Source organism: Pinus tabuliformis, chromosome 5_2 (genome assembly GCF_031772625.1).
Source record: "Pinus tabuliformis cultivar Carrire ecotype Pingquan chromosome 5_2, CPIR1, whole genome shotgun sequence".
NCBI classification, from domain to species: Eukaryota; Viridiplantae; Streptophyta; class Pinopsida; order Pinales; family Pinaceae; genus Pinus; species Pinus tabuliformis.
This window is the reverse complement of record NC_142306.1, coordinates 707,939,438-707,962,918: the sequence shown is the minus strand read 5'-3', so window position 1 is coordinate 707,962,918 and position 23,481 is coordinate 707,939,438. Positions and strand designations below refer to the sequence as shown.

Genomic DNA, 23,481 nt, shown 5'->3' with positions numbered 1-23,481 from the left:
CTGTGGCTCCTCCACTCAGCCTTTCCTCCTTGCCTGCGACTCTTCTAGACTCCTTAACGCTGTTGACCGCAGCCTCATCCTTCCGTCCGCAGCCCTCACACTGCCCCTTTTTCTGCCTGCTAACCCTTATCCCTCCACGCTCTCTCCTCCTTTCCCTTATCCCTCCTCTTCCTCTAAACCTTAACGCTGCTCACAGCAGCCTTTCTCCTTGTCATTGTCTTAATCCTCTCTCAAGCTGCCTGCAGCAACGTCCTAAAATTTTAACGCAGTCATACTTTTTGTTACCTGTAGTAACCATTCAACCCCATTTTTAAAAATTCTCTAATTGTTGTCCGGGATTTATCAAATTTAATTTGCTACTGTGGAGAATAATCAGAATTTTGGGTTGGTGTATTATCAAATTTTGAATAGAAGTGTGGACAAGGAACAGTGTTTTTAGGTTGCTCATCACTGAAGAAATTTCGCAAAATACTTCAAGGCCTAGGGCCTCAGGTTTCGCTTCTAAGCCTCTGCGCTTTCTCTGTCTCACTTAAACAAAACATTAACTTCTAAACAATGACATTGATTAACACAGTTGGGTTAAAATTTCAAATCTGATTCACTGTCTTAAGTTTTCTAAAGTCTGATCATTAGCATTGAATTGCATTTTAAATACAATTGAGAAGATAATACATTTCAGAATTTGTCTTTGTTCACTGATTAGGCATTAACTAGGCATCTTAAATTCACTGGTAACTTATTGATATCCTGAATACATCTCTGAAGTCAAACCACTGAAAGTAAATCTACTGTTGTCCTCACTGTTTCATTATTGATAAGTGTTGGACACCTAATCCTAAGTGGGTTAGTGTGGAATTCGAATGGACAAAAGCAGTCCAAGAGACCTTGGGATCTGAATCCCAAGAGTCACATATTGTACTATAAATGTATATCTGATGTTAATAAAAAATGTATTGCATGATTTATCTTTCATATCTTTTGTGCTGTCCATGTGTGTTTAACATGGTATCAGAGCCGCTTGTTTTTCTGTGGCCTGTTATGTGCATGTCAGTCCTCCACCTCTGCCCATAATTCTGTGTCTGAGCTGCCTTGAATAGCGCTGATGTGGTCTTCATTATCTCTGTCACTGTGTACGTTTTTGCTGGTAACGCTATCTCAGACTGACCACGCTATTTCATAAACGGTTGAATTCTCCATACGTTGGCTGCATTGTAATAAATGTGAGACTGTGCGCTGTCTGCATTCTATCCCTGAGGAGTCAGTCCACTGCCCCTCCACAGTCGCTACCCATTAAACGCTGCCCTCTCTCACGCTGCTGGCCTCATAGACGTTTAGATTCTCCTGCGCTAAACTAGGGACTGTGCATTTCTGCATTTCTGCTCTAATACAGTCCGGCCTGCTCTAATACAGAGATACCGTGTCAGCTATGCATTTTAGGTGAATGAAGCAGTTGGCCTAACATGGAAAAGTTGCAACGAATATATGTTGAAGTCTCTTATCTGGCATATCTGTCTTGATTTCCACTCAGATTTGCACTCAAACGCTCAGTGGAGAACCCGACTTTACAGCGCTCAAGAAAGAAGGCGGATTCCTCTGGTGTGGTCGATGTAACGCCAAATAATTATTGGAAAAAGTATCAGAGGATGCCAGGTCTGGGAAATTTTCCATAGCCTGTGAGCTCTGCAGTCCGCGTTATTTATTTGTTAGGTTTCTTTATTTTCCCCCATTTCAACTGTTACACATCAGTTTGAGAAACTGCTCATTCTGCGTGACTGTTGTGCAAGAATCTCATCTAATTTTCTTCTTGTTGCAAAATCCACTAAAAATATACAAGCTCTCTCTGGTCTCGGGCAATCAAAGATTGCGAAGAGCGAAGTGGCCCAGCGGCCAATGACTTTGTAGAAATTGGTCAATCATTTATATCGGGGTTAAATTTGAATGTGTACATACCTACTGGAGAATGCGAATCGATATAAGTTGTCTAAAATTTATTTCATCGTCTGCAATTTCGCAATGCAATGTGTTTCCTGAATGTTCGGAAATTAAACTATTAAGTGTGACTGCCTTCGAAAGGAGTCCATGCTAAATAGGAAAAGATGCATTCTGAACATTATCTCTAATACAGTCAAGAAGAACAGATATCACATTGCATGGATGTGCTTCCATAGAAGCTCGATGTTGGCGTTGACTGTCCAGGTTCCCGCTTTTGTAATGTTGTTCGCTTTACAGGTGTGACCATTGATTTTTGATTTTCATGAACAACAACACCACCAGCATTTAGTTTCGGATTTTCATTTCGTTTTGGAACAAGTGGCTTTCGCACTGGTGTACGCTTTTCAGGAACTGCAAGTGGAATTCTCGACGGAGGTTGACGTCCTGACATCAATTTCTGCACACGATTGTCTTTGGTTTCAATGTCCTTCTTTCTTTGCAAGATCATTCCAGAGACTCACTACCACTGTCTTCTTGCTTTCATCTGCAATTGTAATATCACGCTTGGGGATTTCTTCATTATTGCTCTTCCGCCTAATGCTTAGAACTGATGATACAACTGGAATACTGGCACCGACTACAATTAATCTCTCACCCCGATAATGATTCTATTGGTTTGTTGGAGTTATTTATTCAAGTTTTTGAGAATGATTGTCTGAGATAACTAATGGAGACATGCTGAAAACGATTGCAGCTACAGAGTCCTCATCAATTGCAGCTCTCACTTTTCTCGTGATTTCCTGGTGATGTTGTGTTGCGGGTTGAATGAAGCTTTCTATGCTGTGAATTGATATCTTTATTCTCTTTCACATGGTGATAGTGTAGTAGCACGCACTTTCAGTTTTGCGGTCCACAAAGATTGACCCGTCTCTCGAGATGGGGAACCTCGTTGGTGACCCGGAAAAGGTGATTATTTCTGAGTAGCAGTCAGAGTCTGGGTCGGACTTATGCAGTACTGCTGGCCTCTGCACTTGCTCTTGACATTGCCTGGTTTATTCTTTTCGCTAATATATAGGTTGGGAGTATCTTAATTCCTGGAGTATCTTCAGATATTTCTTCTGTTTATCAACCTGCCGACTTTGAGAACAGGCCTGGTTTTTCAAATCCACCAAGTCCTGCTCATGCTAGACAAATTTCAATTGAGGATAATGTATTAGGAGGTTCTATTTATGATCCAGCTTATTACGCCTCTCTTTTCCATGACAAACAAGATCTTGGACCTTCCTATGAGAGTACAAGGCTGTTGGAAGGACCTGAAAGTGTATGACATGTAAAGAACCGATTGATCCAGAGGATGTCCTATCTACTTTTCCCTAAAGTTGAAGATGTACAGTTGTACTATATTCATCTATTTGTATCTCTGAAATTGTTGCTCAATGTGAGTTTAACATCGTTATCAGCAATGGTAGGAGCTTTTGGAGGCCCGTATGCCTCTATGATATCTCTACATTGAATGTTCACTGAACCTACAATCATAATCATAAACAACCATTCGATTCAACAGTTTAGTTGAAGGGCCGTACGCTGGTGCGTTTTGTTCCTTTGCTGTGTGCTGTACGCTGGTGCATTTTGAACGTTCCCTGTGTTGAAACTGTGACTGGCTTCCGCGTATATTGGACACTGTTCTGGTGTATTACATTGGTGTATTACACTGTCTTCAATATCACTGCATCATACACTTCACGCTCAGCAATTGAACTTCTTGTTCTATTTTTATAAAGTCTACCTTCTCAGCTCTCAGTGGGAATTTATTTGTCAAACGTTTTTCACTGTATACGGAAAACATCTCTTTCTTTCTTGTAGTAAACTGTTGGATTTTATGCATTGTTGCTCACTGTGAGACTGTGCATAAGCTGGTCTGTGCGTTGATCTCCGTGCAGAAGACCGAATGACTTTGCCTCTGTAAACCGACTCTGCTACAGGTTGAGCTCACTAAATTTCCAGCCATTCCAGCCAATAGATCGGACCAGCGAGAAGCACAAATCTGGTATCTCCAATGCTGAAGCAAACTAGTGGCAAGATCAGGAAATATTTGTTCGTACCCTAGTCAAAGCATTTATATATGAGCATTCAAGTTTTGTCCATGACAGTGTTATAATTGTTGAAGGAATATTTGAAGGATCCAAGCAAGTTTGCAGTTGCTGCTGCCCCAGTTGTGGAACTGTATTTAAAACTCATTATAGTTTCTGTTCCTTGATTCATTTGCTGCACATTTACAAAGGATTTTTCTGTGTCTTTGTACTGTACTGTGAGTGGGTGTTACTTTTACTCATTGAGTCATAGTTGTAATCAGTCTTTTAAAGGGGTGTAATTTTGACAATGAAGAATATGCCTCGAATTACTGAAATATTAGAGTTATTAAAAACTCTGATATATTCCTCGAATCATGAAACATTCCAAATCAGCAAAGGATCTCTCTCAGAAATTCAGACATGTTTACAAAATGCAAAAAGAAAAGATCGATTTTTTGCAGCTTGAATCACAGCGACAGCAAGAAGAGCTACATCAAAATAGACACCATTCTGAACCTGTTTTTGTTCAAAACATTGAGACAACCACCCATCAGCAGCATGTTAATAATGGTACAGTTCATTCAAATAAAGCAGCAGATGCAGAAACTCAGTCTGCACTTCCCAAGCCCATCATCAGACCTTGGGAACAGCTTGTCCACAACAAGCACAGAACTGGTCTTGGATATGACAAGGACTTGTCCTTTCATATTCCAGACTACTCAAAGCCCATTCAGTTTCAGAGTGCTGGATTCATTTATGACAGTTCACCTGCTCCTCATGACAGTTCAGCTTCAGCTGTTCCAGACTCTGCCCCTCTTCCACAGCAACAACAACAACAACAAAAGATTGTAAAATGCCAACACTGTGACCGAGTTGGCCATTTGAAAGATCACTGTTTTGATCTTCATCCATGTAAGCACTGTCATAAAACCACTCATTCTTCAAACAGATGCTTCAAAAACAAACGTCCTGCAAGAACAAAGATTCATCTTGGATGGATCGCTTCTTGGCAATGGGCATCAACAGCCAAGAAGATATTCCAAACACATATCAGAACTTGTTCCAAAGTATTGAACAGTCTTGCAGTTGAGTTTTCTCCATCTTCTCACCTTGTATCTGACAGGGGGGGAAATGATGGTCATCTACAAGCTTCAAAGTCACATCAAGCGAGCCTGAGCCACAACCTGCCACACCAGTTTCAGAGTTGTAGCCAGAGACAAAGATGCCCGTGAACAGATTGAGAACACTTCCTCTAGCAGAAGACATCAGCTTCTTGCCAGTTTTGGAAGAGTTCCAGGAATTGCATTAAGCATTCCAGAGTTGTTGGTCATCCTTAAACCATCACAAATTGAGAACACTTCCTCTAGCAGAAGACACCAGCTTCTTGCCAGCTTTGGAAGAGTTCAAGGAATTGCATTAAGCATTCCAGAGTTGTTGGTTATCCTTAAACCATCACAGGTTGAGACTTCCCTTTTCAGGTTGAAGTTTTACCTTTTATGTGGGGTGAGACCTCCCTTTTATGGTTGAAGGTTTCCCTCTTTAAAACAATAGGATCACTTCCTCTAGCAGAAAACTTCAGTTTCTTGCCAGTTTTGGAAGAGTTCCGGGAACTGCACTAAGCGTTCCAGTGTTGGTGGTCATCCTTAAACCACCGCCCTTTTTACCAACATTTCATAGAGCACATTCAGCCTAGTGCTGCCATGCATTTTTTGCACATTTTGTATTACAGCTCTTTTCTTGGACTCATACATAACCTTTCAGATTAAGGGGGGGAATGTTGGACACCTAATCCTAAGTGGGTTAGTGTGGAATTCGAATGGACAAAAGCAGTCCAAGAGACCTTGGGATCTGAATCCCAAGAGTCACATATTGTACTATAAATGTATATCTGATGTTAATAAAAAATGTATTGCATGATTTATCTTTCATATCTTTTGTGCTGTCCATGTGTGTTTAACAATAAGGCTGAAAGAAAAATTGGGCATTGACGTTTGAGAAGCTAATAGATTCAAGACTGTTGGACATATTTGATGCTGATTTAAATTCTCAAATACTGTCACAAACATAAATCTCAGAAAACTGAAAATAACAGTGGTATAATTGTAATTTCTAGGCTTGCTAAAGGCACTAGGTATAGAGTTATTTCACTCTTTACTGTCATAAATTTATTTGTTGCTCTCACAAGCTTTTAATTTCATTGTTGTCCTAAAAGAAGTTATTGTTGTTCTGAACATAATCTTTGAAGTTTCAAGTAAGTTTTCATTGGTGAACTGCTTGCATCAACAGAAATAACTGTTGGTTTTCTCTGGGTTATAAAATTTGAATTGCACACACATAAGCTCACTGTTTCAAGAAAGTTCATTAATCTCACGTATTTGTTTCAGCAGTTAAGATCTGAGGAATTGATGGTATTTGTCTTTTTCCTAATTCTCGAATGGTAGATGTGCTGAGATCTAATTCTCTTTGAGCTAAGGAAATTACTCTAAGTTGCATTTTGATTTTGATCTAAGCAAATATTTGGGCTATTCGAAAATTTCTTTTGGAATTCCAAGCAATTGTCATTAGCATTTTTCAATGAGATATCTATTGTGAATTGGTGACAAATTGTTGATTTAAGTCACTTATTTTGCTTTGTTAGCACTTTCCGAAGTTGGCATTTATTTTTGTGGTTGGAAGTGTCTATTGGATCTCCTAAATAAGTACTTAGAGCATAACTGAGAATAAATTGTAATCTAAGTTCCTCAAAGTTTTAACAATCTATCATTCTCTAAATTCACCTTGCATCTGCATTCTAAGTTAGTTTTGCATTTAATAATCGACCTCCAAACATAAGTTTGGTTGAAACAGAGATAGGAACACCTTTGTGTCTTCTCTTGAGAAGTTTATCTTTTTAGTATCTAAAACGGTGACCTTGCAGTGGTCAGAGCCACAGCCTCTACAGCGTCGGAGGCACCGGGTATGTTAGATTTCAAGGAAAAGGATCATTAATCACACCCTCGTGTGCTTCACCTTGACTTCTCTCTGCCATTTGCTATAAAGTTTAGGCTCAATACAGACAAAAATCAAAGGACATACTTAGAATAGGCATTTAAGTAAAATCAACCAAGATTCCTGCATTTCACATAAGTCTTAGGAATTGCATTTCATATAGGATAGTTACTCATCAAAGCAGCAGTTGTCCATCCTGTACTTGGTCTTAAAATTTGTAAAGCAAGAGTATTGACTCCATAAGGCACTGGTTTCAAATCTTATAAATCTAATCGAATCCTTAATATCTTGCTAAATCTAAACAAGTACTTGGCCACTCAACTATGTCTCCCAGATTAGTTGGTTCCCAACTAGTCCTTCTTCATCTCATTTCCATAGGGTCTACCCCCCATAGTCTGTTGTTGGGAGACAAATGGAGAGGTTGGGGATTCAGTGACAGCCCCTAACCTAAGTCGTTGTCGCGGTGCCTATACATTTTGAGCAACAACATTTTTTGGCATCGTTGTCGGGGACCAATTTTTTGGACCTTGGCTTTGCGACATTCATCTTAATCATTTTCATCTCCTCATTTCTCATCCTTTCATCTCTCACCGGGATAAGTTCCTTGTCCTTGGTTCCTTTCATTAACTTCCTTCCTTGCATCTTGGTTATCTGAAGTTAGATTTATGTCTGAGTGGCGACTCCACTTCCTTCATCTTCTACAGGGGCGTGTACTAGACGGAACCCAAGTAGCTTGGTTAATCCTACTCCGGATCCTGAAAAGGTTCTCAGAGTACGATTACACAAGCTATCTTCCCATACACTTCTTGTTAATCTCAGGCAGGAAGCTCTCTCTGATATCCATTCACTTTTTCTTGATCCTGTTCAGCAAGACTTCATGGATGACTTGTATCTTCCTTGTAATTTCGCTAACATTCAAGGTTATCCGCATGACCTTCCTGATAAAGGTTTGGATAAATTTCCTTCTTTCCAAGGCAATAATGCAATAATTGTTAAATCTCATCTTAATAATTTTAGGCATTTCATTAATAAATGGGGTGGTGCTAACGCTAATCATGAGGATGTAAAGATGAAGCTTTTTGTGCTCTCTTTGGAAGAAGATGCTTTGGAATGGTTCACTGAGAGAGTTGATCATTCTTTTGATTCATTACAGTCAATTATCAATGCCTTTAAGGAAAAGTTTGGAGATAAGAAAGAAGAAAGGCATCTAGTTAAGGCTATCAGTGTCATAAAGAAGAAGGAAAATGACACTATAAAAGAATTTAATAAGAGATTTAATGGTATTTTTAAAGAATTACCTCAAGATTATAAGCCTCCTGATAAATCTCTTTTGGATTTTTACATTGATGTTTTTAATGTTGATACTTCTTATGAATTGAGGCATGCTAAGAATCATGACTATAAAGTCGCTCAAAGTTTAGCTAAAGAGCTTGAAAAGGATAAGAAAGCATTTGGGAAGTTTGAAATCCCTAGCTTTGATAAAGCTTCAACCAAGTTGAAAGAACCTAAAGAAAAAGAGGTTAAAGAATCTAATGATGATCCTATGCAAAAGTTGATGCAAAAACTTGAAAGCATGGAGCTAAACCAAGCAAAGTTAATATCTAATCATGCTAAGGAAATAAGTACCTTGCAGTCTAGGTTGGTCCAAATGGAAAGGTCTCAAGCACAAAGTTCCCAACCTAGAAATAATAATAATAATCGGAATAATAATGCTTGGAAAAGAAAAGGCCCATCTAATGAGCATAGACCTCCAAATCCTCTTGAATCTGCCAATCTTGTGGATGAAACTCCTCCTTATTGTAGGGCCTGTGATGCTCTTCATGAAGAAGCTACTTGCCCCACTGTTAAGAGAATAATGGATAGTGGGATGTTTGGGACAAGTAATCAAATAAATGTGGTTGGTAAGGAGTTTTCATTATCTATGGAAGATTGGATGGAAGTTAAGAAAAATAGTCAAGAAGTCAGGCCTTCTACATCTTCCTTTAGTATAAATAACTTTGATCATGAAAAGGATCTGATGGTTGAATTATTTGATGAAAATCCTTCTCTATAGCAAGTCTTGGAAATTGCGAAAGATAAGGGTTTGATTTATCAAAGAAGGAATAAGGATCAAAGTGGAAATCAAATTCCCCCTCGAAGTTTTAACCCTAGTTCAAGCTCTGGATTGGATGTTGACTTCAGAAGTTGGTTTAATAATGCAACAATTTGGGTCTAGATGTTGACCACTACGTGTCAACTACCCATAGCAGTACACCCCTTTTTTCGCAAAAGGGATAGCGCTTGATCGATATGTCCGTGCCATTCTACTATCATCATCAATCCGATCATGTTATGTTGTAAACCCAATCTGCATGCGTAAATTGTAAATAATCTTAGCAAATTTGTATCATGCATGTAATTGCCTAGGTAAACCTAATTTTCTAGTGATGATCTACATTCCGGAAGGTTTTTTGTCTCACCGATCCATGATCGGCAGAGTTTTCCTTCAGCCTAACCCCAAAGCCGAAATGGATTTTGTCATTAGAATCTTAGGGGACTTCTAGCGTTCTTTATCGAGTCTATGTAAAAGTGATTTGGGAATAGTCCTAACTATTTGATTAGACTATTTTATTACAAATTGCTTGATCTGCTAGATTATATTTGTGTCGCAGAATTGGGTGATCTATGAGGGTCTATGTCAAATGGGTTTCCCCCCTTGAGATGTAAAAATGTAAAAAATCATGATGTAAAGTGTCTTGGGAGTTAGAAAAATAATTAAACCCCTAATAAGTCCTTGGTCCTAGGTGATTTTTCCAAAAGCTAAGTTCGAGGGTCCCTTTAAATAAAAAATAATAAAATTAAAAATAAAATTAAAAAATAAAAAATAAAAATGAAATAAAATAATATTAAGTCAAAGTTTTGAGGAAATAAATGCAAAATTTTAATATATTAAAATGCATTTAAAATTTCGACGGATAAGATTGAAAGAGATTTTGATCGTCATCGACGGTCGAGATCTCTTTAACATGGATCACTCGAACTAGCCGCTGGGAAATTTATCTTTAAATAGGGTATCAGGGGTCATTTGAAATCATTCAATCTGTGAGTCTTGTGCTAAAGAAAGCTCCCTTGTAGTCATTTTTCACATGCAATAAAGAAAGACTTTGGGGTTGAAATCTCGCTAATGTTACTCTTATGGAAATGCTATAAGATGTTTTATTTATGTGCATGATTTTAATTTCAGCCATTGATAATAGCTTTATGAAGAGTGATTTTAAACACAAGTATCTTTTTTAGTCGCTAGGGTTTGAATGGTAGTTAAATTTTTGAATATGATGGCAGGTATCTCCATTAGATCTGGATTTTAGTATCGTTTTCTCCCTCTTTGTTAATGGTTGAATTAAGCTGTGTAGGATATCCTTGATTTTGAGTTTATCGGGCATACGGGGAAGTTCTCAGTTGAACCAGCCAACTCCCGAAAAAGCATTTTCTGAAGAGCCCAGTTGGTTTTGATCCCGGGCTTATCATTAGAACTTTTGTTGTGGATGCATGAAGGGTTTTCTGAAACACCTTAACTTAAATTTAAAATTTTTAAAAATGTATGTGTGGCATAACGATAAATCTGGCTACTCAGAGCCTTCAGTTTGTAATTACTGTAATTATTTAGCTGGTTTTAGGGTTTTTAAATTTGTTTCTTGCATATTTTGTTTCTGGGTGTTTGTTTTTGTCATTACAAGTTGCAGATCTGAAGGTGAGATTCAATCTTGAAGCCAGATCTAGGCCCTGGAGGGTAAGATCTGGCCTCAGAGTCAACTCTTGCAGGGGTATTCATTTCAAGATCTGGAAAATTTTGTGGAAGCAGCTGATTCAAAATTTTAAATCAAGACTTCTAGAAAAGAGTTCTGGTAAATTTTAAAGGGTTTTCCGACCATCTGTTTTTTGATCGGTTTCTTCAGATTTGTTGCCTGGTGGGGTTTCATGCTGCATAAAAATTTCGAAATTTTTTTTAAAAAATAATCATTGTTGGGACAGGGCTTTCATCAATGTCTTGCAAGAAATTTTTAACTGCCCAGCGTGTTGCCTCCTCTACGTTATCAAACCTGCAAGAAATCCTACATAAACTCTCAAAGCCCTCCTTGTCATACCTGCGTTTCTACCATCTCTCAACCTGCAAACAAACCCTCAGCCATCACCACTACCTACTCATTGCCTCACTCTCTATGTTGTCCATATCCCCGACGTCTTGGAGCCTCCTTGTGTAATTTCCTCTCGTCCAATCCTGCAAACACCAAAAGCAGCTTCGTCGAAGCCCTTCTTGCTTGCCCCGCGGCTCCATTCTTCTACAATCTTGCTCCTCCCTCTGCCACTTGAACTCCTTCACACTGCTCTCCATCCGCCGTCAAGTTCAGACCTGCAAATCACAACGATAGCAAGCGCAAACGTTTGACTTTTGTTTTATGCATGCGGATTAGGGTTACTTTTGTGTGTATTTCCATTATATGCCTTGCTTTAGTTTAGGTTTAGTTAGCTTTATTTTTTTAGATTCAATATATGTTTGATTTTGTTTTGTATATATTCATGTGTTAGGTTTTATAACTTTTATTTAGTTTTGTTTTATTTTAAAGTTTCGATTTTTATTTTGAAAAGTATCATGTTTTGATTTAATTAAAATCATAAAATTCTATAAAAAAGAATTCTAAAAATTTAAAAAATAAATAAATAAATAAAAAGCCATAAATAATAAAAAATAAAAATAAAGGTGCTATTTTTGGTTTCATCCAAGTTCAATTTGATTTAATGAAAATTCAAAAAACATTTACAAAAATATATTTGGATGTGTATGGTCATTGAAAATTTTGCATTAATTCTTGCTCAGCGAAAGGATTTTCTGAGTTGTGGATTTAAAGTTTTGAAAGAAGAGATTTTTATGGTATCAGCATTTCATCTATAGTTAAATGTGCTTAAATTTTTATCTGGAGTTTAACTATTGGAAAGTGCTAAATTGTCTAGATTTGGAATTTCAAGCATAATCATTTTAAATTCTAGGTGGTTAGCTTTTAAGTTTCGTGATTGTTTCAAATATTTGATCTTTTGAAATTTAATTGCTAAAGCTTTGTGCTTCTTTTGAATATCTTGCATCTGGTGAAATTAATCATTGCTTGAATTATTTGATGCTCGTCACATGTTAGATATTTTGCAAATATTTTTCAAGCAATCGTTGATTTTTTCCTAAGCAGCAGCAGCAAACCAATTACTTGGCTTTATTTTCATCTAGCGAGATCTTTAACTCCATAAGGCACTAATCTTAAGCATTTAAAATTTAATCAAATTCTAAGTCTCGCTAGGCCTTAATCAAGTATTCGATTGCTTCGTTGTGTCTCCCAAACCGGTTGATTCGCAGCTAGTTTTCTTCTATCCCATAGGGTATACCCCCCTTACCCTGCTATAGGGAGATGGCTTAAACGGAGAAATCGGGGATCAGAGTGACAGCCCCCGGTCTGAGCATTGTCGTGGTGCCTAGACACTTTGTGAGACAACATTTTTTGGCGTCATTGACGGGGATAGAGTTTTTTTGTCCCTAGCGTTTCAACGACATTCATTCTCCTCATATCATATTTATCATTTGAGCTGGCAACAACAACATTTTTTGGCGCTGCTGCCGAGGATATTTTATTCTCGGTGTTTCAACGACTTTTCATCATTCAGCTTTCATCTTTCTATCACTCATTCAAGCCAGCAAAGTCAACATTTTTTGGCACATCTCATATTTTCCGCCATTCATTAGCCTGTCAAACGGCCAACATTTCCTGGCATCATTTGATCTTTTCATCGCCCTATCTTTCGTCATCTCATTAATCATTTCATCTGTACCTTTAACAACTGGACATCTCAGTTCGTTTCTTGTTTGGGTGGCGACTCTATTTCTTTTCATTCATTTATTCTCAAACAAGAAGCCCTCCTTATATCCGGTTGTTTGTTATCTTTTGGATCTTAGAGTTAGATTCGTGTTCAAGTGACGACTCCACTTCTTTCATCTTTTGATTTCTTGAGCAGAGATCTCTCTCTATCATCCATTTGGTTCCTCATTGTTCATCATGGATTATTCGTTTACCCCGTGTCATTTTACTGATGTTCTCCGTGATATTCCGAAAGTGTCCATTTCTAAATTGTCTTTGTTCTCGAGTGGTGATTCAGTTTTTGTTAGAAAGCATTTATGCAAGTTTTCTCGTATAGTGTTCATATATTGTAGACTTCCTCAATATAATCATGAAGATGTCAAAATGCGTCTATTTGTCTTTTCTTTAGAGGGTGATGCTTTGAATTGGTTTAACAGTTGTCCTGAAGACTCTTTCACTTCTTTACAAGACATTGTCAATGCTTTTGAAGATAGATATGGTAGCTCGCCTTGTGCCCCTAGAATTGTGCAACGGAATGAAAGTAATCTTATGAAGGGTCCAGCTGTCGATGAAAGATTTCAAGACAATTCTTCATATCAAAATGTGCCATTCGCCTGTACCATTGCAGATCAAATCTATGATAGTGGAAAAGCAAGGACAAATTGTAAAATCATTGTTGACAATGAAAGGGAAAATCAGAAGCAAATTATAGAAAAACTAATGCCGCTGGTAAAAAATATGGAGATCAATCAAGAAAAATTTGTAACTGATTATGCCAATGATATGAGAACTTTATACACCCACCTGGAAAAGCGAGATAAGGAAATGGAAACCATAAAAGCTAATCATGATAGGGAAATTAATTCTATGCAAAACAAGTTATTAACTATGGATGAAGAAATGACTATCATGACAATCGATCATAATAATCAGTTGGCTCCCATGCAAGCAAATCATAAGAAAGAGATAAACTCTATGCAGCATTGCTTGATGACCATAAAGGAAAAGAACGATAAAGTAATAAAAGATATGGAAGAAGACCATGCCAGGGAAATTAGTGCTATGAAGCTTGAACACTCTAGCCAGATGGATGCCATTACAATACAGGTACAGAAATTTCAACAGCGGTCAGAGGATGAAAGAAACCAGGACACGTCGACAGATTAGAAGCCTCCTTATCTGCTGCAACAAGCTTCATTTTATTATGAGGAGGCCATTGGTTCGATTGAAAAGTGGTTAATTGAAGGTGATCCAGATAAAATTAAAAACAATAAAGATCATATGCAAAATGAAGAAAGACATGTCACACATATCTTATATGCTTCATATGAGGATTTTGAAACAGAATGTTCCGCAAAGAAAAAACGCAAGAGAAAGAGAACAAGAAGGCGATTTGATACATCAAATAGCCGCGAGAAACTGGATTTTCGGATAGGAAAAAGTCCTACCATATGCAAAATTGGACATGGAACATCCGAGAAGCAGCCGACAGATTTGTCTGAAAGCAGGCAAATGCTTAGTATACACTATATTGAACGCATTTGATGCCATGGGGCATCCTCTGTATTTCTAGCCCTACTCCTTGTTTTTTCAGCATTTCATTTCTGTCTTAGGATTTCATTTTTGTCTTAGGATTAGATTTACTTTTCATGTTACTAGATAGTTAATAAATGAAGAGCTTATATCTTTCATGTGCATAATGTTATATGATGATTTTTGGATGGATGCTACTTATGTTTTGTTGTGTGTTGCATGGATGCAGATTCTGGATTCTCACATTCCTACAGTGCAGCAACGTGTCCCCAAGTAGAGCCAGATGTTGACCACTACGTGTCAACTACCCATAGCAGTACACCCCTTTTTTTCGCAAAAGGGATAGCGCTTGATCGATATGTTTGTGCCATTCGACTATCATCATCAACCCGATCATGTTATGTTGTAAACCCAATCTGCATGTGTAAATTGTAAATAATCTTAGCAAAGTTGTATCATGCATGTAATTGCCTATGTAAACCTAATTTTCTAGTGATGATCTACATTCCGGAAGGTTTTTTGTCTCACCGATCCATGATTGGCAGAGTTTTCCTTCAGCCTAACCCCAACGCCAGAATGGATTTTGTCATTAGAATCTTAGGGGACTCCTAGCGTTCTTTATTGGGTTTATGTAAAAGTGATTTGGGAATAGTCCTAACTATTTGGTTAGACTATTTTATTACAAATTGTTTGATCCGCTAGATTATATTTGTGTCGTAGAACTGGGTGGTCTATGAGGGTCTATGTCAAATGGGTTCCCCCCCTTGAGATGTAAAAATGTAAAAAATCATGATGTAAAGTGTCTTGGGGGTTGGAAAAATAATTAAACCCCTCATAAGTCTTAGGTCCTAGGTGATTTTTCCAAAGGCTAAGTTCAAGGGTCCCTTTAAATAAAAAAATAATAATAAATAAAAAAATAAAAATAAAATAAAATAATAAAATAATAATAAGTCAAAGTTTTGAGGAAATAAATGCAAAATTTTAATATATTAAAATGCATTTAAAATTTCGACGGATGAGATTAAAAGAGCTTTTGATCCTCATCGACGGTCGAGATCTCTTTGACATGGATCACTCGAACTAGTCGTTGGGAAATTTATCTTTAAATAGGGTGTCAGGGGTCAATTGAGATCATTTGATCTGTGAGTCTTGTGCTAAAGAAAGCTCTCTTGTAGTCATTTTTCATGAGCAATAAAGAAAGATTTTGGGGTTGAAATCTTATTGGTGTTACTCTTCCGGAAATGTTGTAAGCTGTTTTATTTCTATGCATATTTTTAATTTCAGCCATTGATGATAGCTTTATGAAGAGTGATTTTAAACATAGGTATCTTGTTTAATAGCTAGGGTTTGAATGGTAGTTAAATTTCTGAAAATGATGGCAAGTATCTCCATTAGATCTTGATTTTAGTATCGTTTTCTCTCTCTTTGTTAATGGTTGAATTAAGCTGTGTAGGATATCCTTGATTTTGAGTTTACCGGGCGTTCGGGGAAGTTCTCGGTTGAACCAGCCAACTCCCGAAAAAGCATTTTCTGAAGAGCCCAGTTGGTTTTGATCCCGGGCTTATCATTAGAACTTCTGTTGTGGATGCATGAAGGATTTTCTGAAGCACCTTACCTTAAATTTAAAATTTTAAAAAATATGTGGCATAACGATAAATCTGGCTACTCAAAGCATTCAGTTTGTAATTACTGTAATTATTTAGCTGGTTTTAGGTTTTTAATTTTGTTTCTTGCATATTTTGTTTCTGGGTGTTTATTTTCGTCATTACAGGTTGCAGATCTGAAGGTGAGATTCAATCTTGAAGCCAGATCTAGGCCTTGGGGGGTAAGATCTGGCCTCAGAGTCAGCTCTTGCAGGGGTATTCATTTCAAGATCTAGAAAATTTTGTCGAAGCAGCTAATTCAAAATTTTAAATCAAGACTTCTGGAAAAGAGTTCTAGTAAATTTTAAAGGGTTTTCCGACCATCTGTTTTTTGATCGGTTTCTTCAGATTTGTTGCCTGGTGGGGTTTCATGCTATATAAAAATTTCGAATTTTTTTTTTTTAAATAATCATTGTTGCGACAAGGCTTTCATCAACGTCTTGCAGGAAATTTTTAACTGCCCAGCGTGCTGCCTCCTCTACGTTATCAAACCTGCAAGAAATCCTATGTAAAATCTCAAAGCCCTCCTTGTTGTACCTATGTTTCTACCCTCTCTCAACCTGCAAACAAACCCTCAGCCATCACCGCTACCTGCTCATTGCCTCACTCTCTACGCTATCCATATCCCTGACGTCTTAGAGCCTCCCTACGTAATTTCCTTGTCCAAGCCTGCAAACACCAAAAGCAGCTTCGTTGAAGCCCTCTTGCCTACCCCGCGGCTCCATTCTTCTGCCATCTTGCTCCTCCCTCTGCCACTCGAACTCCTTCACGCTGCTCTCCCTCCGCCGTCAAGTTCAGACCTGCAAATCACAACGATAGCAAGCGCACATGTTCGACTTATGTTTTATGCATGCGGAATAGGGTTATTTTTGTGTGTGTTTCCATTATATGCCTTGCTTTAGTTTAGGTTTTGTTAGCTTTATTTTTTTAGATTTAATATACGTTTGATTTTGTTTTGTATATATTCATGGGTTAGGTTTTATAACTTTTATTTAGTTTTGTTTTATTTTAAAGTTTCGATTTTTATTTTGAAAAGTATCATGTTTTGATTTAATTAAAATCGTAAAATTCTATAAAAAAAGGCCATAAATAATAAAAAAATAAAAATAAAGGTGCTATTGTTGGTTTCATTTAATTTTGATTTGTTTTAACTTTGTTAAAAAATAAAAACTAAAATTTAAAATCCAAGTTCAATTTTGGTTTAATGAAAATTCAAAAAACATTTACAAAAATATATTTGGATGTGTATGGTCATTGAAAATCTTGCATTAATTCTTACTCAGCGAAAGGATTTTCTGAATTGTAGATTTAAAGTTTTGAAAGAGGAGATTTTTTTGGTATCAGCATTTCATCTATAGTTAAATGTGCTTAAATTTTTACCTGGAGTTTAACTATTGGAAAGTGATAAATTGTCTAGATTTGGAATTTCAAGCATAATCATTTTAAATTCTAGGTGGTTAGTTTTTGTGTTTCGTGATTGTTTCAAATATTTGATCTTTCGAAATTTAATTGCTAAAGCTTTGTGCTTCTTTTGAATATCTTGAATCTGGTGATATTAATCATTGCTTGAATTATTTGATGCTCGTCGTATGTTAGATATTTTGCAAATATTTTTCAAGCAATCATTGATTTTTTCCTAAGCAGCAGTAGCAAACCAATTACTTGGCTTTATTTTCATCTAGCGAGATCTTTAACTCCATAAGGCACTAATCTCAAGCATTTAAAATTTAATCAAATTCTAAGTCCCGCTAGGCCTTAATCAAGTATTCGATTGCTTTGTTGTGTCTCCCGAACCGGTTGATTCGCCACTGGTTTTCTTCTATCCCATAGAGTCTACCCCCCTTAGCCTGCTATAGGGAGATGGCTTAAACAGAGAGATCGAGGATCAGGGTGACAGCCCCCGGTCTGAGCGTTGTCATGGTGCCTGAACACTCTGTGCGCCAACAAGTTCCTGTGACTGAGATATTGATTTTCTTCCCAAAAGGCTAAGTTATTAAAAGCCATTGAAGCTCCTCATGTGAATGTTTCTCAACAGACGGTTCCTAAGACTGTCTATCAAGATGCCCCCATATATTTTCAAAGTATGGATTCAGATAACAAAGATCATCAGCCATTTTTTATTACTTTGTTGGTTAATGGTTATAGATTGTATAACTGCATGTTGGATTCTGGTGCCTCGGCTTGTGTTATGACCAAGAGGGTCATGGAGCAACTCAACTTGAGAATTTCTAGGCCTTACTACAACATATGTGCCATGGATTCTAAGAAGATTGAGGTTCATCGGTTGATTAAGGATTTACAAGTTCATTTATCAGTTTACCCTGACATAATGATTGTAATGGACATAGTTGTAGTCGATGTTCCTAATGCTTGGGGCATGTTATGGTCTACGAAATGGGCCTCTGATCTAGGAGGAAGTACTCAAGTGAATTGGTCATATGCTACGTTTCCTTCTCCTAGAGGTGATGGATTTGTTAGACTTAACAAAGAGCCTGAAAGAAGATTCCATGTTGAAGATCCTAAGAGTCCCCATAATGAAATAATAAAGGAACAACCTAGCCTTGGGAATTATGCCATTCTGTCTAACTCTATAATTCCCCCAGAGGTCAAGGTTGATGAGAAGATGGGTGATTTAAAGAATAAGGTATGGTATATGTATTTCGATGGTGCATCTTCTAGGCATGGTAAAGGTGCTGGAATTGTATTAAAGTCTCCCCTTGGTCATATTTTCAAATTTGCCTATAGATTGGAGTTTGAAGCAATCAACAATGTTGCCGAGTATGAAGCTTTATTGGTGGGTCTCGAATTGGCAAAATATTTGAAGGTTAAGTTGGTTAGTGTCAAGGGAGAGTCTGATTTGGTTATCATGCAAATTAAGAACAAGTTTACATGTAAAAAACAAAGATTAAGGAACCATCGAAATGTTGTATGGGATACTATGGAATGTTTTGACATTTTGGATCTCGAAGTTGTCCCTAGAGAAAAGAATAACTTGGCTGATGAGCTTGTTGTAGCAGCATCTACTTTGCAGTTATCTGATGAAATGTTGAAGGATAAAGTTAAAATGGAGATTTTAGACCTTCTGTACCTAACAATATGGAGCATTGGCAGGTTTTTGATGGTAAAAGACAGGTGATTTGCTTTCTTAATAAGTTGGATGAATTTGTAAATTTTGAGGTTAGTTATAAACAAGATGGATCTGAAAATCATGAAGATATAATTAATCCTACTCCCAGGAACATTGTAGCTTTGGGGCAGCGTTTTGATCGTCATGATGCTACAAAGAAAAAAGATGAAATTAAGATTGATCCAGGGGAGTTCATTGAAGTAAATATTGGTACTTCTAGAGACCCTGCGATTGTAAAAATTGGTAAAGGTGGTAAAGGTATTAGTGATAAAGAGCGAAAAAGTTAATTAATTTACTTCATCAATATAGAGATGTTTTAACATTTTCTTATGATGAGTTAAAAGGTTATAGGGAAGATGCCATGGAACACACTATCCCTTTAAAAGACGAAAATGCTAAATGCTTTTGTCAAAAGCTGAGGCAAATAAATCCTAAGTTGGCCCCCTTTGTTCGAAAGGAGCTTTCAAAGATGCTTACAGCAAGAATTATTGCTCAAATGAGGCATTCAACATGGTGTTTTAACTCGGTGACTGTTAGGAAATCGAATGGGATAATCAGAGTTTGTGTCGATTTTAGAAACCTTAATCTAGCATGTAAAAAAGCTAATTACCCTTTGCCAAACATGGAGACTATGTTACAAAGAGTAATGGGTTCAAGAATGATGTCATTGCTAGATGGTTTTTCTGAATATAATCAAGTATGAGTTAAGAAAGAAGACTAGCACAAGACTACTTTCACCACACCATGGGGTACATTCGAATACATTAAGCTGCCTTTTGGATTAACTGACACTGGAGCTACCTTTCAAAGGGCCATGGATTATACCTTTAAAGGTTTAATTGGTAAAATCATTGAAAAATATCAGGATGATCTTACGACTTTTTCTAAGGATGGTATCAGTCATATAGGTCATCTTAGGCAAGTTTTTGACAGATGTAGAGAGTTTGGAATCTCCTTGAATCCTGCTAAATATGTATCTGGAGTAACTGAAGGGAAAATACTTGGTCACATCATCTCGAAAGATGAGATCAAGATAGGTCCTAAAAGGGTTGAGGCAATCCAAAATATTCCTCTTCCTCATAATCTCAAATCCCTTCAGTCTTTTCTTGGAAATACCAACTTTCTTAGAAGATTTATTCCAAATTATGCGGAGATAGTCAAACCTATTCAATGTCTTCTTAAGAAAGATGCTAAATTTTTGTGGAAAGAAGATAGTAAAAAGGGTTTTCAAAAAATCAAAGGTATTATTTCAAAAGCTCTTGTTCTGGTTATAGCCCTGGTTATTCTAAAGATTTCATGGTGTTTTCTTTTGCTTCAAAATATACAATTGCCAGTGTCTTGTTACAAAAGAATAAGGAAGGTCACGAGTAGCCTATTGCTTTCATGAGTAGAGCTCTTCAAAATTCTAAATTAAATTATACTACCATGGAAAAGCAAGCATATGCCTTGGTCAAGTCTCTTAAGCATTTTAGGACTTATGTGGGTTATTCTAAAATCATTGCTTTTGTCCCACATTCGGTTGTTAAAGATATATTAACTCAGACTGATTGCTTAGGGACTCGTGCTAGGTGGGTTACTAAGATCCAAGAGTATGACTTGGAGATTAGACCCACTAAGTTGGTCAAAGGTCAAGGATTGGCTGAAATGTTGACTGAAGGTAATGAAAAAGCTCTTGGTTTGATTTGTCTGAATGATTCATCTTCACCTGAGCTGCAAAGATTAGGAGAGCATGATTGGTACAAGGACATCATTCATTATTTGTTAAATCTTACATGTCCTGACCATTTAGTTGCTCATAAAATAAGGGTTCTTAGATTAAAAGCAGCTAAGTATTGCCTTATGAAAGATGGCCTCGAATGGAGAAATCCTGAGGGTATTATACTTAAATGTGTTGATGAAATTGAGTCCAAGAAGTTAATTTTAGAGTTTCATTCAGGACTTTATGGTAGTCATTATGCTGCAAGAACAAACGCTTGTTGATTTCTGGTTGCATAGGATGTGCTTTAACTCTCAAATTTTGCAAGGAGGCTTGGGCACATGTATTTCAAAGAGCCCAGAAATTGTTTTGGGAAATGCCACCCAGAGACAGTTTTATTAAAACAATTAATTATTTTTAATGGGTCCCTAAGTCTAAATTTAGGAAATTAAAATAATTAATGGGTATTAATCTAACTACGAGTGTAACTTCTAGAAGAAGACGAGGATCAAGCAGAAATGATCTTAGCCATTGATTAGCTTCTAATCTGGGTCGTTGAATGTCAACAAGAAGATTATTTAAGGAGGCTTGAGGGTCATTTGGAAAATACACCGAGAGTTGATTAGTCAGATCGAATTGTTGAGCCAGAGAGTAGCGCAGTGATTTCGTGGTGATCACACAGAGGGGCAAAGATAGTTTTGGCTGAAGAATCTTCTCCGAAGCCAAGAACACGCAGCAGAGAGGTAGAGAGACATAGAGGAGGCAGCGCAGTGCCTAGTGAGGGTGATGAAGAGCCAGGAAGGGCTCACGCAGAGCAACGCAGTGCCTTCCAAGAAAAAGTCTGAGATTTTGTTGGGGGTTTCACGTTCTGAGCCAGTAGGGTTGAAGTCGAAGCTCCTGAGAGAAAATCGATCCAGCAAAGAGGTGACGCAGTGCCTCAAAGGCAATGACACAAGCCCACGTAGTGGCTACGTAGGCGCAGCGCGGAGGTAGCCGGGGACTCGTTGGTTTAGCTGCCGAATCAACCAGGACTTGTAGTGCAGAGTGAAGTAATCTCACTAATTTCTTTTGCTGAGTGATATTCGTTGTACTGGATTGCCAGCAAGGCATCCAGAGTTTGTATTTAGAAATTAATATTGCATAATAATAAAAGCCTATGATCCATTGCACCGTTTTTCCTGCATTGGGTTTTTCAGGGACATTTGTCCGAAAATAACAGTGTCATTGTGTTGTATCTTTTTCCTGTTCAGTTTCTTGTTTCGGCATATTATTTTAAATAGTGAATGTTGCAGTTGTATTTACTTTGATATTTACCGTAGAACATAGTAAATAACTTGTATGGATTAACAAGTAGGAGAAGCAACATCAGGTTGCTGCAGTAGGGATTCCGGGTTTAAGAATTTTCACACTACCCACAAAATTCTTAGAGCTAGTTGTTATTGGCCTTCAATCTTTTCTGATGTGCATAAGTTTGTTAGAAGTTGCCAAGTCTGTCAACTATTCACTGGGAAACAGAAGTTGGTTGCCCTACCCTTACAACCTGTGGTTGTTGAGGCACCTTTTCAGCATTGGGGTCTAGATTTCATTGGGAAATTTCATGAAAATTCTAGCAATGGATACTCACGAATTTTAACTGCTATTGATTATTTCACTAAATGGGTAGAAGCCATTCCTGCTAAGAATGCCACTGAAAAGGTTATTATGGATTTCATTGAAAATCACATCATTACTAGATTTGGTGTCCCAGCTAAAATCACCACTGATAATGCCAAGGCTTTTAGTTCTTCAGAGTTTTCATCTTTTTGCTTCAAGTATGGCATTGTCTTATCTCATTCATCTAATTACTATCCTCAAGATAATGGCCTTGTTGAATCAATTAATAAAAATCTTATAACCATTATCAAGAAGATAGTAGGAGATAATAAGTAGTCCTAGGATAGCAAAATCAAGTATGCGTTATGGGCAGATAGAATTACTAAGAAAAAAGCTACCAGTAAAAGTTCCTTTAAATTAGTTTATGGCTCGGATGTAACTCTACATGTGCACCTTAAATTGTCAGCTTATCAACTCCTTTGGCATTTTTCCACTGATAAAGGTGTCGTCCAAAATAGAATTGATCAAATTGTGGAGTTAGATGAAACTCGAAGAAAATCTTTTGATAATATGTGTAAAAGTAAAGCTTTGATAAATCTTCTCGAGCTAGATCTTTGCAAGTTGGAGATATGGTACTACTTTGGGATCACAAAAATGAGAAACCAAGAAATCACGAGAAGTTTGACAGTTTGTGGTTGGGTCCTTATATTATTAGAGGCATCGCTAGACCAAATTCATTCCACTTGAGCACATTGGATGGTGAACCACTTGACTTACCTATGAATGGCCAAATGCTCAAGTTGTTTTCAAAGATGACATCTGATGCCATAGGGCATCCTTTGTATTGTATTTCTAACCCTACACCTTGTCATTTCAGCATTCCATTTATGTTTTTATATTAGATTTTTTATGCTAGTAGAATTGTTGTTGGTTACACAGCTTCTATTTCATGTACTTAATGCTATATGATGATTTTTTGGATGGACACTACTTATACAATTTTGTGTGTTGCTTGGGTGCA

At 37.2% G+C, this 23,481-nt stretch overlaps 2 protein-coding genes across 5 annotated transcripts in view; one reads left to right on the top strand and one right to left on the bottom strand.

The window, feature by feature from the left end:
* Positions 1-23,481, bottom strand: part of LOC149161115 (Adaptin ear-binding coat-associated protein 1 NECAP-1) — a 154,327-nt gene that overhangs the window by 85,981 nt on the left and 44,865 nt on the right. The window lies entirely within an intron of this gene.
* Positions 2,668-3,282, top strand: LOC149161116 (uncharacterized). Its single transcript, XM_089437605.1, has 3 exons — positions 2,668-2,735; positions 2,920-2,999; positions 3,033-3,282. Exons 1-3 carry the CDS (start codon positions 2,668-2,670, stop codon positions 3,257-3,259), a joined length of 375 nt encoding a protein of 124 aa, XP_089293731.1. The 3' UTR covers positions 3,260-3,282.